The following is an 18,046-nucleotide window of genomic DNA, read 5'->3' on the forward strand; positions in this document are numbered from 1 at the left end:
TATATAGCTTCGTTCCAGAACCAAACAGTTTTTCACATTAAACACATTTTCCCCAAAATGCGTTCCCGTACACCAAAAAAGTTGCAACATGTTCACTTCTCTTTGAACAAAAATGGCGCTGAATAGCTTTCTCTTTAGAAACTTTTTACACGACAAATTTGGGCGAGCAAAAATGTGCAACATGTTTGCCGGCTTCTGATTGGCTGATACGCCGATTGTGACATTTGTTCCAGTTCTGCCATTTTTCAACTCCCGAACATTTTGGAAAAATATATGTATATGTGGAACTCGTACTGGAACGAATCTATTATCTCTTATGCCGCGTTATAGTTTTCCAATGATATAATTTCTCAAAAGGACAATTTCGTACAACATTAACTCCTGCATTCCCAATTGAGGGCACCCTGTATTACAATGAAGACGAACCCTAAGATATTAACAAAATCATAATACAGCGCGAGTCAAAAATTTAAATTTTGGGTACATTGAGGATCTATCCCTGAAACTGACCTACCAATTTTTTGGTGACTTCATAGATCAACATAAGATTTACAATTACCATGGTTGATATTTTCCACATTTATATTGAGAGCACAAAGAATGGTTATCCCAAGAATTTTGGAATCTCGTAGAGGAGCGACGTAAAGTCAATACGATATTATTGTCAGAAAAAAATTCCCTACAAAAATCAGAATTACAAGCTAAACTATCACAACTTGTAAAAAAAGTGAAGAAACAAGCCAGAAACGATAAGCGAAGTTTTATAAATGGTATGGCTGCCGAAGCCGAGGCAGCAGCAAGTCGTGGAGACTTGAAAACAGTTTTTAACATTACGAGAAAACTTTCGGGGAATAAGCAATGTTCAAATATACCGGTTAAAGACAAAAACGGAACCATTCTCACAGACACAGACGCACAGCTCAAAAGATGGAAAGAACACGTTGAGGATATTCTAAATCGCACTACTGAACCAGCTACCGAGTCAAATAACGACAGAGGTCAACACCACACCAACAACCGCCTTGCGGAACATATAAATTCAGATATCCCCTCAATTAACGAAATAAAAGCGGCAATAGCGCAATTAAAAAATTGTAAAGCAGCAGGTATCGACAATCTGCCTGCAGAATTCTACAAATGCGACCCTCAATATTTCGCCGAAACACTTAAGCCTCTAATAACAAAAATCTGGGAAACAGAAATGATTCCATCGGAATGGAAAGAAAGTCTTATTATTAAAACACCTAAGAAAGGGGACCTTAAACTTTGCAGCAACTGGAGAGAAATAGCTTTAACACCAACGATATGCAAAATCTTTAATAGAATTATACTCACCCGCATACTTGATCCACTAGATAAATGTCTTCGCAAAGAACAAGCAGGGTTCAGGCCTAACCGTTCCTGTGTGGACCAAATAAATAGTCTACGATTAATAATCGAGCAGTGCACCGAGTTCAACACGCCATTGTATTTAACCTTCGTCGATTTTGAAAAAGCCTTCGACGCTTTAAATAGAAATAAAATCTGGGAGGCACTTGATAACAAAAGTGTCCCTACCAAAATAATAAACTTGATAAAAGCTCAATATACCAACTCAACCATGAGAGTTTTTCACTATGGTAAAATAAGCGAAGCATTCAAAACAATCAGCGGAGTTAAACAGGGGTGTCTGCTTTCTCCTCTCCTTTTCATAACAACTCTTGACGAAATATTGTCATATTCATCCAATCAAAACAAAGGCATCCCCTGGAGGCTACATCATAACCTCGAAGATTTGGAATATGCAGACGACATTGTGCTACTTGCGACAAGCAGAGAAAATATGCAAACTAAAATTAATCAACTTTCCGAGCAAGTAGCAAAATTCGGCCTGTGCATAAATGCTAAAAAAACGAAGAGTATGCTTATTAAATCAAACCAAAACCCTTCATTCTTTCTGAACGGGAAACTAATTGAAAATGTCAATAACTTCTGCTATCTAGGTAGCAATATCAACCCTAGCGGCGGAGCAAATGATGATGTCGACATCCGCATTCAAAAAGCCAGAGGTGCATACTGCAGCCTAAAAAATATTTGGAACTCTGGTGCATATTCTCCAAAAACGAAACTGCACCTTTATAATGCCTGCGTCAAGTCAGTACTACTGTATGGATCTGAAACCTGGTTAGTGAACGAAAGAATTAAAAATAAACTGCAAGTTTTCACTAATAGATGTCTTCGCAACATTTTAAAAATATGGTGGCCAAGGACTATCTCAAATGAAGACCTCCTACAACAGGCTCAGCAAGAAGATATTAACATACAAATAAAACGACGCAAATACAACTGGATCGGTCACACACTCCGTAAGCCTTTTGATGATATCTGCCATGAAACACTGAGCTGGAATCCCCAGGGTAATCGCAGCAGAGGACGGCCAAAAACCACTTGGCGAAGAACCATTTTCAATGAAAACGGAAAAACATTCAATGAGTTAAGATACATTGCATCGGATAGAGTAAGATGGAGATTCTATGTGAATAGTTTATGTTCCTGATGGAATATGCTAATAAATAATAATAAAAATATATTGAGTCAAATGAGATATGCCGCTTACCCTACGTCGTAGCAACTTTATAGACTATTTTATCTTTAGTCACACATTCTAAATATCGTTGAAATAGGACATACATAGCGTGTTTTGTGCATCTAATACAAGAAATTGGCCGAAAATATATATGGGAGCTATATCCAAATCTGAATCAATTTCTATATAATTTGGCAAATTTATTTGAAGACCAAATTCCGGAACACATCCCAAATTTCAAATTGGACATACTTTGCATGTTTGGTACATCAAATGCTTGAAATCGGCCGAAAATATATATGAGCGCTATATCCAGATCTGAGCCCTTTTGATATAATTTGGTAAATTTATTTCTCGACCAAATTGTTTCAAGCATTCCAAATTGCATTGAAATTGGACATTAGAGTTGGGTAATCTAGTTCATTGTACTAGTTCCAAAAGGTATGAGTAACATCATGAAATATAACGTATGCTGTTAAGTATACGCAGTTTGTTCAAAGAAAAAATGTGGGCCATTGGAACTGCGAAGTGAAGTATATAGTTCCATATAGTTCCTTTGGCACAACCCTATTGGACATGCATAGCGTGTTTGGTACATCAAATACATGAAATCGGGCGAAAATATATATGGGAGTTATATCTCGATCTGTACCGATTTTTATATAATTTGGCAAATTTATTCGTAGACCAACTACCGTCACACATATCTTCTACACTCGAAGACGACTAGTACTATGTTTACATATACGAAATCCACTCGATTTCAACTGTCAATTCCTTTGCGTATACGTCAAGTGAAAACTCATCTGAAATCGATTCGATTTCATTTGACGTTTGAGCAATGGAATTGAAAGTTGAAATCGAGTGGATTTCGTAAATGTAAACAAAGCATAGGAACGAAAAAATTCTTTCTTGGGCCACCCTAATATATGTGTAGATATTGTATTTGTTATAGCCTGTTTAGCCTGTTTATATTATGGCTTTTTGTCGGGTTAAACTTCTTTATGTGGATTTATTTGACATGTATGCAATGGAATTGACATTTGAAACCCAGTGAGTTTATTAAATCCAATTATATGTAAACGTAATATAAATGAATAATGAAAGTTTATTCATACATATGTAGGAACGGGGTACGTAACCTCTCAGTTGTATTACGTAATTCGCTACTTTGATGTAGACGTACTTGGCGCAGACGCACACGACTTTTTTAAGATGCAACAATGAACACAGATAAACACAGTAAAGCTGGCAAACGATCGATATTCCCAACATTAGATATTTTTGATATTTTATTTAAAAAAATCGATAGCTGTCGATATTATCGTTAATTTGTCATCACCATTAATTGGGACATAAAAATGGCGGAAATGTCTATGCTTTTGTTGACATTTTGCACAAGTACTTTACAGAAATATAAAGGAGAAAAAAACAATTGTTTTTATTTAATAAAAAGACACAAACAATTTGCTATTCTGAAAAATTTGTACGTGTGACTTTCTCACATTAACAAAACCGAAAATCAGCGTAATTTCTATTCTTTTCAATAGGTTTTTAATTCGATAATATTAATAGACAAAACTATCTATTGATATTGAATTTTTAAAAAATAATCAATACTATTGATAGTGCCATCGATTATTTGCCAGCTCCAAAACACAGACAGACTTATTGAACACAGATCATCGAGGAAAGTGAAAGTCACAAGTTTGGTGACCCACGACAGAAAACGGGAAGTCACATTCACTGCAGTTGCTTTCCTCAGTGAAGTCGCTTAGAAGAATTTGAGGTATAATAGAAGTTTCAAAGGATTTTTAGAAGTGAACGTTGGAAAAGACGAATTGTAGAAGTAAATGTAAAGTTATGTTTTTGAATTAAATAATAAGAATTAAAGGTAATTCTTGTAAATTTTATTTGTGAACTTTGTAAATATTTGATTATAGAGCCTTTATTTAATTAATGAATAAATAAACATTTTGCCATTGCCATTGTGGTGAAAATAGGCAACATATTTTGTGGAATTTCGGAGTGGGTAGGATACCTCCCATAAGTCCCATTTTTTATTCGGGGCTGTCCGACCACTTTTTTACAATGTTATTTTTTATTCGGGGCTGTCCGACCACTTTTTTACAATGTTATATCTACAAAAATACGTAAGGGATTTTCATGAAATTTGAAGACAATGTTTGAAGTTGCCCCATCGTGAAAATAAAAAATTTGTGTTGATGAATTTCAGCTGTGCCATATATGTATATACCTCTTAAAACGTTATATGTATTTGGACAAATTATGGACGTATCTGCTTGAAAATTAAATTGTGAAACAATTTTGGGTGCATCTCAGAATGAAATGAAAAATTTTATAAAGGAAATAAATAGCAAATTAATATCCACAAACAAGAAACAAAGGGAACTGATGAGATCCAGTGGCGTTGATCGAAACTAGTCTTCCTTGCCTTACCCCTTGGCGAACAATGCCAAACCTTCTCCTCTAATAAACTTGTTGTTTTAAATATCAAATTAATAATTTTATAAAGAAATTGGCCCCAGGCCAATTATTTTTTTGACCAGTAATGAAAATAGGATAGCTCAACTCGAAAGAGAATTAACCAACAACAACCGAGTGTAAAGGTCGCCGGCCTCTTAGCGTTCTGAACCACCATAAACTTGTCAAAACCTTCGTAGACAATAATTGATGATCAAAATATTCTGATATAGAAGATCCCACCATACCATTGCTATTGAAAACGATATCGATAATAATATTAATTGATAATAGTTTTTACGATATTGGCAAAAAATTTTTTGGCGGAGTTTCTCTTGATGTTTTTCTTATGTACCTTTTTCGTCTTTATTTCTTTGTTATATTTGCGATACTGTTGATAAACATTGCTGTCTTGTATTTGGTAACTTACCCGTATGTTGTCTTTATCAACGCTCATTGTTTATATAGTACGTAGCATTTATGTCGAGATTATTTGTAAAATGCAAATGAGAATTTTATACAAATAACATAAAATTATTTTTTGAAACAAAAAATTTCCAAAATTAAAAAATGTTTCTCGATACAGTTTTTATTGTGAAGACAATACATTCACCAAATGTTCGAAAATGATACCATTTTCAATCTTTTGCGAAGAAAAGAAAAACACAATAAAAACATTTGCTTAACGTTCGAAACGTATGCCAAATTGAACTATAGGAAAAGTTTGGATTTTCAATTATCTAACATGATTTCGGATTTACATTTTTCGAATGAGTTGTTTATATATACTAGTTACCAAGCCTAGCCTGCCACAACAACAACGTCCTAATATGCCTGATGATCGGACTTAACCACCCGTGAAACGTAGCATAATGGACTCCCAATTTTTCAATGTACCTCTTAGGTCATAACAGCTCAACTCAAAAGATAATTATTTAAAAAAGCATATATTTTGGTTGATGAATTTTGGAAGGCCCTATTGTTTTAAAATCGTTATTATTCCAAATTATTTTGCGAGACAGTGGTGGTTGTTTCCCTGATCAAATTTGTTAGTTGGGACCCGAAGTCCCGACCACGAAAACTATCTCGAAAACTATTTTCATGAATATTCGTGGAATGTGCCGTGGTACACGTAGGCGTAGATCTGTCCATCAGAAATGAAATACCAAAACATATAGTACGTCTCAATAACCGGAAGATTTCTACTTTCACAATATTACGAGTAAAATAAAATACTTAACAATTTTTTTAAACTTTTTAAATAGATCGCGTTAGGGTAAATAAAGAGAACAGAGAGAATTATCAATCCTAAACAGCATCATTAGGCGTTAATATCCAACAAAGTCCTTTAGACAAAGGAAAGATTACAGATAAAAGCTGTTGATAAATTTAAAATCCTCAATGAATAGCACGGTTTGACAATGGATCCGAACAAATGAGGTAGAAAGTGCCTATTTTTGAAATGTAAGGTATATCAGTTGCCAATAAAAACAAAAACTCTCTAAAAAAACTACCCAGCATTTGTACTACGTACTTTCAATATGGGTAATTATTGCAATGAAGTAACAGACAAAACAACATATGTATATCTTACCTGTCCCAAAATTTATCTTTTGAGTCCTCAACTAGAAATGGTTTAAGGGGGTAACTAATTTCATTTCCCATGTACGAATATGATAAATATAGACACGTTAGAACGGCAGCTTGTAGATCCGATTCCTTTGTCTCTTCTCCATTAACTAATTCTCTGACCAGCATATAGACGAAAACGACGTTTGCAGGGTTAATGAAAGCCACATCCTGAAAGTTTAAAAATAAACATAATTTTTCGTAGATAATTGTACATACAAATTCAAATATTAAAACATTTTTATTGATGTAATGCCTTGTTCATACTAAGGCTAATTCGCTCTCTATTGGTTGTTCGAACCCAAATTACGATGTAATTACTTCATTTCCCATACAAAATGTTGAGAACGAACAACGATGTTTGTACATTGTTCAATTTAAATTACTCTCAGAACGACGATCAAATATCCCAGCAAAATGTTCGATGCCAAGGATGCTATTGAATCATGGGTGCAAGTAATCTGGCATGTCATCTTTTTAGCATTTTCACTCATGAATTTTATATGAGCGTGACCACCGTAAGATGACATTCATTTTCGGATCTTAAGATGACATTCATTGTCGGATCCTAAGCATGTCATTTTGACCAATGCTTTGACATGTCATTTTCACCAACCCTTTGGCGTGACATATTAATGTCTTGTTTGGAAAATGGAAAATTCTGTATTGAAATATGATTTTCATGACAAACTAAACTCTTTATTAATTCAAATTAATTCATGAAATAACTAGAACTAATTTATCAGCATAAAGTTTACACCCAAAATTTCAATTTAATCACCCCCGCTGCACCGCAACAGAGTTTACGTCGTCCGCTCTCAGCCTCTGATTTTGTTTCATCTTACAAAAGCTTTTCTATTATCTTCTCATCAGCAGTTCAGATTTCGACATGGACTCCAACAGCACTCCTTTAAGAATTTCTAGTTAGTGAACCTACATTTAATTTGTAATTTTGTAATTTTATAACAAAAATTTTGGAAATGTATACTTTTTGTTTTGAAGTCGCTACTTGTAGGGATGCACAAATCGACTTGTTTGTTTGTAGAGATCTGTACAAATGATTCAATTGCTGATGAAAAGATCGGATCTTTCACGACTTCCTTTGAATGGATTAAAATGCTAATGAAAAGATCGGATCTTTCACGACTTGCTTTGAACCAATGCAAAATATGCCATGAAATCACGTCATCGCATAGAACTCCTTCCTTCAAATTTTGCTGGTTATGTCCCATCTCTAACAAATGAGAGAATTTATCGAAATAAATTAATTATGTCAGGAAAAATATATAATTTAAAAATTTATTAAAAACCAAAACATGTTTAGAAAAAATGCAAAACATGAATGAAAATTAAACGGTTTAAGGACTAGCATACATTCAAATCATTGCAAATTTTGTCTTCTCTTTCATTGCAGTTGTATTTCTTGTCCATCGTTTCAAATTCGCACACAAATCTAGAAACAAAAATCAAATGCCTGCCAGAAAATCTGTATACCAAAAAGTTTTTTTGCAGGTCTCTCTCTCGTAAATTTTGAAAACAGAAAAATTAACAAAATGTACAGAAAACACCAAAATTGTGAGAAAAAAATAGAAAACATGAATGCAAATAATATAATTTAGTATTAAGTAGATATCTGCAAGAAGGACGAATATTTTTTCAGCTAATATCAATTAATTTTACTCGTCTTGGGTTGAAACTTTCTTTAAATCAGTAAATAAAAAGTATGAAAATATGAATCCATGTCATATGAATGGGTTAATTCGTGTACGTAATTATGAGAGCGAACAACGTGATTCAACTGCTGGTATGAACATGGCATTAGGTTAGGTCTCATCAGGCAAATACTTGATCCAAATTTGTTTTCCCATATTTGCCTATTTGTACATTTCATACCATGTTAGAACAATAAAAGGTAACAGCAATACCCAGCTGACTGAACTGGGCTGTAATGTTAGTGTCAAATTCCATACGACATTTTATATATTTATTTCTATGTTCGATGTATATAAGGGATATCTATTTTTTGAAGAACAAACTGATTCATAAGAAAAAAAACTATTTCCCATAAAGACTTCTTCATATCATTGACATGTTACCTCTTCCAGGTCCGAACGTCGTGCCGCACACTAAAACACCGCTTATAGAGGCGGTACAAAGCCCTAATAAACGTGTGCTATTTTGATTTCAAAAACAAAAGATTGAATCAGCTTTTTCTTTTTCAATGAATTACCAGCGACCCCAAACATTTTTGCAAGAATTCTACTTTCTGCGAGAAATTATGAATTTAGTGGAATGATATAGAAACATTCAAATTGAAAATCTAACGAGTTTTCATTCATGTTTTTCCAAAAATTCAATCAAATGTGATAAAATGTTATTTTTTTAAATTCCAATAATTTATAATTATTAATTATGTTTACATTTACCCTTGACACTAACACAACAACAAAAATTCTATGTGGTTGTTGTTGAGTTGTATTTGTTGAAGTATTTACTTTACCTGGTTTCTTCTACCATGATTTCATACAGAGTTAATTTTGTGTTCACATTACAGGCAAATCATGACACAATTACCAAGGTAGTGGTATCACACCAGCTGTTCGAATATGAAGTGTCAAATCACTTTATAAACAAATATTTTTTTTGTAATTTCTCCAACAACATAAAGAAAGTTTTGACATAACATATTCAAAATTTTACGATACCACTACCTGGGTAATTGTGCCATGAGGCAAATATTTGACAAATTTGTCCAAACAGTAATAGCATGTTCCAACGACACCATTCGTTTTTCACAGAAACATACTTATAGTACTGTTACGAATGTAACTGATAGGTTTAAGTTAGTTTAGTTTAATTTCCGTTAATTTAAAAATTTGAATTGTAACGTAAAGTTTTATTACGCAGTTACTTTATTTAAGCAACAACAACTACCATGTAGAACTCTCTTCATTATTCTGGATGTTACTTTACCTTTTATTAATGTGCGTTTGTTTTGTTTTGCAAACAATCATGTAATTATTGTCGAGGTTTGAAGCCTATGTGACATTATTTCCGACGACTGTCAAAAATCTCGACAATTTGTATTTATTGGCGCCATATAAAATGTCATCAACGTCAAATCTGGCAATGATCTGTTAACCTTTGAAGCAGAAGCAGCAACTTTGCCGCAAAAGAATTATAAAATTAATAAAACCAAAGTTCAGACAGCCTGCGTCTATTAAACAAAGTGTTTCATTTAACCTACACCACCAGTTCCCTAATAGCAACACGTAAGTATCGCCTTAATACTTGTTGTGTTGTCTATATTCATTGAAGTGCTGTTGTTGTTCGTCTTGGGACAACAATTAATTTCGGCTCTGTAGATTTAGAACCCCTACAAGTCCATACGCCTGTATCGGAACTTGTACATGGTCCTTCGAGCCTTTTAAAACGCAAAAAAAAAATCATAAAAATTTCGATAGAAATTGTGTGAAAAAAATCCAAAATTTTCTGCCCATATTCAGTGTTTGAATGTGGCGGCCTTTGCATTATTTGTTGTACACAGTAACACAGTCAACAAATACCATTGCAAGTTGAAAAAAGAGAGAATCAAAGATTTTTGTGTGTATTATCAGTTTTAGCACATAATAACACATACTTTCATCATTTTTAATAAAACAACAATCACTCATCACTTTTATTCATCATTTCTTCACATTTGTTCTTATTTTGTTTTCATTTGTCATTTACAACGTATAAACGAATATTGCCATCTGTTTATTGTTGTGCTTGATCGATCTGTCAGTATTTAATTGTTGCCATATCGACTATTGATCATTTAGTCTGGACACAAACCTTAAGGAATTAGTGTAACGTAAGGTAAGGTTGTAGACCGTGACGTATAAAACGTAGCATAAATTATTGAATTCGAAAAAAAAAAAAACGATAATAATTTCAATAAAAAATAATAAAAATTTAATAAAATACAATAAATAAATTAATAAATAACATAAAATTTACAAATAATAAAAAAATATAATATAATTTTTTCATAAAAATTTATAATTTAAATTTTTATTGAGAATACGAAAATTATACTGCAAACACAAAACAATTTTCGAAATAATTACATTTTATTTATTTACAAATAAATAAAGTGATAGTTATAGTTTGATAGTATAATATATATAATAAAAAATTAAATATAAATAAGAAGAAATAAATTCTGAAAAGATAAATAATAACGATAAATAATTTACATAAAAATAATAACATAAAAAACGCATAAATTTATAATATCAATATGGATTCAATAACTTGTGCTAAATTTGAATACGAAACCGACAGCCTTATGCAAACGTGCAGAAAACTAGGAAATACTCCAGATAAAGATCCTTCGGATTCTTTAATAGAAACTAAAATGGAATCGATTGATGAAGATTGGCACAATGTACGCAGTGCATTTGAATATGTATTTTTTACTGCAACAGAAGATGAGAAAGAGAAAAAATATAAATTGAAAGCCAAACAAATGTTTTGTTTTAGAGATATGTTTACGGCCATATATGGTAATCATCCCAGACTCACTTCTGCCCAAAAACTATATTATTTGAAACATAAAACCAAGGGCGAAGCTGGAAGAATTGTAGATCGTTACCCTTTATCAGATCAGAATTTTTCCTTAGCGTGGGAAGCATTGTCTGTGCGATATGAGAATTTGAGAGTTTTGGTAGATAATCAATGGAACATTTTATTTAATCTTTCGCCAGCAAAGGTTGAATCTAGTGAAGATATAAACAGAATTCAATCCACAGTTAGCGACTGTCTAGCTATTTTGAAGGCACACAATGTAAAAGTGGATCAGTGGGATCCGATATTAATTTATTTGTGTTCAACTAAACTTCCAATTGAGACTTTGACCCTTTGGGAACAATCGCTCGAATCACATTCAGAGCAACCCAAATGGTCTCAAATGGAAGATTTCCTAAGAAACAGACATCGAGTTCTTGAGCGAATCGATAGTCTTAGAAGACAAGTACCTCCGACCAATGTTGAATACGCATTTACAGCGCATCAAAATGCGCATACGACACTATCTAATGGATGTGTCATGTGTGGTAAAAACCACATACTAAAGAACTGTGTGAGATTTAATAATATGTCAGTGAATGAAAGAATTGAATTTTCGCAGGAGAATTGTTTGTGTAATAATTGTCTTAAAAGTGGACATGTAACACAAGAATGTTTAGTATGCATAGATGCTTATATTGCAAGAAGAAGCATCATACAAAGTTGCATATTGGAAATGCGTCACAATTTCCAACGAGTACGAACTCACCAATACGTGGTTCTCAAAGTCCTCAATCGGAGGCAAATAGACAAACAATATTACATGTCACGACAGATGTCATGCCTAGTACTTCCCATACTCCAGTACAAACTACTAATGTAGAAACACATTTATCTATGAGTGAAGATGACGTTTTGTTACCAACGGCAATTGTAAAAATCAAACATGCCGGAAAAACTTTCTCTGCAAGGGCACTAATAGATACAGGATCTAAAAGATCATTTATAACAAGGGAAATGGTGAAGAAAATAGATATTAAAAAAAGGAACCGAAGATGTTACTATAAGTGGACTTAGTGGGTCAGTGGTTGCACATAGTAATGAAATGTGTAACATAACTTTGTATGGAGGCAATTCCGATATAAAAGCAAATGTCATGGTTATTCAAAATTTGACTAGTTCAATCCCAACTAAGTCGCATCATATTTCAGATTTTAGAGAAATTAATGACTTGAATCTTGCCGATCCTGGATTCTTACAGACGGACCAGGTTGATATGTTAATCGGCAGTGACTTACTACCGTCTGTTATATTAAATGGTACTAGAAGAAATATACTTGGGAGCATGATAGCTCAAAATTCCATCTTCGGATGGTATATTTATGATCCATTAATTAACAATGACAACAAAATTAAAAACAATGTAAAAGTAAAGAAGAAAAAATGTAACAGTATGTTATTACGGAAAAGATAGACACGATGTGAAATTAAGATGAAATCATTTTTAAAGTACAAGCCCTTTCGACTGTATTGGTACTTGTATTTGGAATGTCGTAACAAGATGATAAAAGTGATGTTGAAAATGATGTATATGAAAGGTTTGATGAAAAATATAAAATACATATATTTTTTTGTCCCTTGTGGGAACAATGATTCAAAAAGGATCTAGTGTCGTTGACATATTAACTGGTGGTTAGGTTTTGGCAAATCACCCGAGTAAGAAGAATATATGAAAGAAGTAAAAGTCACTTGAGGTGACATCTAAATTAAAAATAATTTCAATTAAGTGAATTATGACACCACTATAGGTGGATGCAAAAGAACAAGTAAAAAACAATTCGCACTATGGTTGGCAGACAACAGCCTTTTAAATGTAGATCCTCAACGGAAGAAAATTTCAGTAGAGGTGGCTAATCAAAAGAAAAATGTAAATGAACAGAATGGTTAATGTTTCGCATTGATCCTAAAAAAAAAAACTAAAACAAATTTATTAGTGAGTCACTAGAGGTGCCTCAAGAAACTTTTCACTTAAAAATATGATAGGTGGTTATTATTCTAATAACGATTTTAAGAATTGATTGTTTATTAACAGAAAATGGTTTCGCTTGAGCCTGAAAAGCATAACACACACTTTGAGATGTCAATGGATTATATCAGTAATGTCAAAGAGTGTCTGTTTAATATAAATAACTGACTTATTAAAATTTCCATTGAAATAATGTTTTTACGAATATATGTAACCACTAGAGGTGGTAAGATGGAAAGATTGAGCTGATTCCTTCAGCATGAACATGAACTACTACTAGAGGTGAAAATTGAACTGAAAGAAATACTTTCAAGAGCCTATTTTTATACCCTCAGCCTTTAGGCTATGGAGGGTATATACACTTTCATACGGGCAAAATGTGCCTCATCGAAATAATGGTTTTAGACCCCAAGTATGTTTGGACGAAATGTGTTTCAGACAATTTGGAGTCGATTGAGCAATGTCCGTCCGTCTGTCTGTCTGTCTGGCTGGCTGGAGCGCACGATAACTCTCGAACGGATGAACCGATTCGGTTCAAATTTTGGCTTTCGTAATATTTTGCCCAAACTTAGTTTAAGTTCGAAGATGAGCTATATCGGTCCACTCCTTCCGGTACCTCCCCCACATAAGTTCGAAAATGTTCGGAAAATTTGTGCGCACGATAACTCTTGAAGGGAGTAACCGATATGGTCCATACTTTGCCCATCGTGGAGCGTGTACCAGACTTAGATCAGATTTTAATATGGACTCAATTGGTCCACTCCGTCGGGTACCTCCCACACAAAAATTTGGAAAAGTTCAGTTTAGGACCATCTCTCGAATCGCTTTGATTTTTGCTTTAGCAACTTGTATTCACTGCCCTCCATACGACGGTATAAGTTTCATCAGGGGCAAGTCCATACTTCCTGAGAAAATAGCCTGAAAGATGCAAGAAACCCCTATGACACCGTGTGAGGAGGTTGGAGGGCAAAATAACTCTCGCACAGGTCTGCCGATTCGGTCCAAAGTTTGGTCTTAGTAATATTTTGTCCAAACATAGTTTAAGTTCGAAGATAAGCCATATCGGTCCAGTCCTTCAGGTACCTCCCCCACAAAAGTTCAAAAATGTTCGGTAAAATTGTGCGTACGATAACTCTTGAAGAGAGTGGCCGAATTGGACCATACTTTACACATCTTAATATATCTACCAGATATAGATCAGGTTCAAATATGGACTATATTTGTCCACTCCATCCGGTACCTCCCACACAAAATTTCGGAAACATGTTCACTTTAAGACCTGCTTTCGAATCACTTTGATTTTTGTTGAAGCAACTTGCATTCGCTGCCTCATTTGCGATGATAAAAGTTGTTTCAGGGGCAAGTCCATACTTCTTGAGCAAACATCCCTAAAGTTGTAAAAAACCCCTATGATACCATATGTAGTGGCTGGAGATCCATTCTTTTTAGTATCTCCTCCGCAAAACTTTTGATCTCTAATCCTAATCAACATTTTTCTCAGTCCAAACGCCCAAAATTCCCTAAATACATGCGTTTTTTTGGGAAAAACTGTTTCAATATACACAGGCTGAGGGTATATCTCTGTCGGCCAAGCCGACTGATACTTTTTTACTTGTTGAAAAAAGGTTTCACTTTAGCCAGAAAAGTGAATCTAAAGCTTGAGTTTTACTTATATTAATATACCATATGGAGTATGGTGCACATGTCTGCTTCAAAGTCTTTTCAGAGTCTAAAAATAAATTGGATCAAGAACTCCTTACGAAAAAATAAATAGAACACACACTGTGTTTACAATCTCCGGATGAGGGCTATAAAGAAGGAAGACGATCTGCACATTTGGCTACAATATGCTGTGTTTCAAACTCTGGAGAAGGCGACGAAGAAGATGCACAAGTGGACGTTGAGATGTTTGCTGAAAATTGTTTTGTTTATCAAACTTGAGAAAAATCAAATTTAATAATGTTCTATAAAATACTGCACCAGAAGCCGACATAGCCTATTGTTTCACATCCATCAGCCATTACTAAATTTTGCACCAGTGCAAGGGGCCCGGCATGTCGAGGTTTGGAGCCTATGTGACATTATTTCCGACGACTGTCAAAAATCTCGACAATTTGTATTTATTGGCGCCATATAAAATGTCATCAACGTCAAATCTGGCAATCATCTGTTAACCTTTGAAGCAGAAGCAGCAACTTTGCCGCAAAAGAATTATAAAATTAATAAAACCAAAGTTCAGACCGTCTGCGTCTATTAAACAAAGTGTTTCATTTAACCTACACCACCAGTTTCCTAATAGCAACACGTAAGTATCGCCTGAATACTTGTTGTGTTGTCTATATTCATTGAAGTGCTGTTGTTGTTCGTCTTGGGACAACAATTAATATCGGCTCTAAAACTACTCTGTAGATTTAGAACCCCTACAAGTCCATACGCCTGTATCGGAACTTGTACAATTATTGTTTAGTTTGTTACTTCTTTGTTTCTTGAATTTGTTTGTTGTTGTAATTACGTCACTCGTATTTCACCCATGTATGTATGTGAATGTGGTTGTTTGCTTATTGCGAATGTGCGTCTGTGTGTTCGTTGCACAGATTCGAGATGTTGCCAGATTTTGTGGATAATTCTAGACCAAGGAGATTTTGGGTATAAATATGAGATGCCGGCCAAACAGTGAGCAGTTGTGAACTTTATACCGAAGTGTAAACATCGACTAGTAAAGAAGTAAAGTAAAGCTGTGTACTTAGCTATAACAGTCAGTTCCGAATAAGTGTAATAAAGTAAATAAAGCATTGTAGAAACGTAATCTAAAACGAACCCTGTTTTATTTGGTACAAATCGTATCGGGGAACAAAACAACGTCTACACGGAGATTAGTTAAACCTAATTCCGTAACAATTGGTGTCAGCAGTGAGATTACGATCATCCTACAATGAAGTTTAAGGATCTACGAGTGGAAGACTTGAAGAAGGAGCTAAGTAAGTTGGAGTTGTGTTCTACTGGCAACAAGGCCGAACTACAAAAACGCTTGTTGGAAGAGTTCGAGCGCCGTGGAATGAGCATCGATGAATATGAGTTCGACGGTAAGGAGGAAGTCGAGTTATCGGCAAAGGACGAATCCAGCGTTGAGGAAGTTTCGTCGGTAGCTGCCAGGGGAGACGATTTGAAATCAATGCTGGCTATGATGATGGTGGAAATTAGGAAAATAGAAGGAAGCTCCATGGAAATGAATAAGAAAAGCGAAGAAACTTCCAGACTTATGATGGAAATGAAAGCAGAAAACTGTCGAATGAGCGAAGAAACCTCCAAACTTATGATGGAAATGAAAGCAGAAAATTGTAGAATGGTTGAAGAAAATTCCAGTAAAATGATGGAGAAATTAGATGCTAAAATGGAAGAAAATTCCAGAAAGAGTGAAGAATATTCCAGGAAATTAGAGGAAAAATTAGAGGTAAATTCTACAACAATTAACGAGAAACTCGAGAACATCACGATGGTGATTGAAAAGAGAGTAGAAAACGTGGAGGTACAAATTAAAGAGTTGGATAAAAAGATTTTGTCTGTTGACGAGAAATTTCTGGCTCAAGATGAGAAGATTCTGGGCATAGAAAAGAAAATGTCGGAATTGGAAATTAAAGGCGGTCCAGTGAGAGCTATCTATAACGCGTTAAAAATTAAGCCTCCAGTGTTCGACGGCTCTACCTCTTTCAATGTGTTCAAATTACAGTTCGAGACAGTGGCTGCTAGAGATTCTTGGAACGACAACGAAAAGGCGGTATCACTTCTTATGGCATTGAAGGGTGATGCTGCTGACGTATTACAGAGTATTCCCGCCGCTTCTAGAAACAGTTATGGGGATATAATGGCTGTTCTCGAACGTAAGTACGGTGGCGAACATAAGCAAAACATCTACTTAATGGAATTAAGGGGAAGAATACAGAAGCCAAATGAGACCTTACCGGACTTCGCAACGGAGGTAGAACGTTTGGTGCTAATGACGTATCCAAGAGAAAACCATCCATTGTTGGACCGTATGAAAATCGAAACATTTGTGAATGGTATACGTGACGCCGAGATCAAACGTGCAACATATGCGTCACCAAAATCGTCATTTGCTGAAACCGTGTCGTCCGCCCTTACACAAGAGACTGCAAGAATAATCACCAATCCCCAGACTCACAAGGTCCGCAAACTGGATACCGAGTTCGATGAACCCAAATCTCTTACTAACGAGATCGTGGCAGCACTGAAGCAGGCATTAAAAGAAGAACGTTATACGGCAGCACCAACTAAGGCCAGGGGTAGGTGTCACAATTGCGACAAAATGGGTCATTTTGCGCGTGATTGTAGAGCGAAGCGCAAGCGATCGAGGTCATCGTCACCACCCCCATCAAGGGAAAGTAAAAGAGTGGTTCAACGTTCTGCAAATGAGTCACCGTTAAACTAAATCGAGCCAGTCCAGCGGGGCGTGAACTGGCTCTCATCGACGACGGCCCCACAATCTCCATAGCGATTGTACAGCAGAAAAACCACAACCTTACAACAACTGGTTACATCAATGGCGACAAGCGAATTCTGACCTTGGATACAGGCGCATCAAAGTCAATCATCAGATCAGATCTGGCAAAAGGAAAGATAATGCCACTAAATGGAGTCAGATTGCGCACAGCAACGGGGGAGCCTGCGGCAGTACATGGAAAGATAACCGTGAGACTAACTATTGCCAATAAATCGGTCGATTACGAGTTTATAGTGGCTGATATAGTAGACGAAGTTATAATAGGCGCAGA

At 34.9% G+C, this 18,046-nt stretch overlaps 1 protein-coding gene across 2 annotated transcripts in view; it reads right to left on the reverse strand.

Moving 5' to 3' along the window:
- Positions 1-18,046, reverse strand: part of Cdk5alpha (Cdk5 activator-like protein) — a 244,971-nt gene that overhangs the window by 93,964 nt on the left and 132,961 nt on the right. For both annotated transcript variants that reach the window (XM_073968620.1, XM_073968621.1), the window contains one exon: positions 6,645-6,850. In XM_073968620.1, the coding sequence (XP_073824721.1) occupies positions 6,645-6,850 (206 nt within the window). The remainder of the gene's footprint in view (positions 1-6,644; positions 6,851-18,046) is intronic.

The sequence above is a fragment of the Musca autumnalis genome, unplaced genomic scaffold, assembly GCF_047663935.1.
Source record: "Musca autumnalis isolate F117 unplaced genomic scaffold, ASM4766393v1 scaffold_2, whole genome shotgun sequence".
NCBI classification, from domain to species: domain Eukaryota; kingdom Metazoa; phylum Arthropoda; class Insecta; order Diptera; family Muscidae; genus Musca; species Musca autumnalis.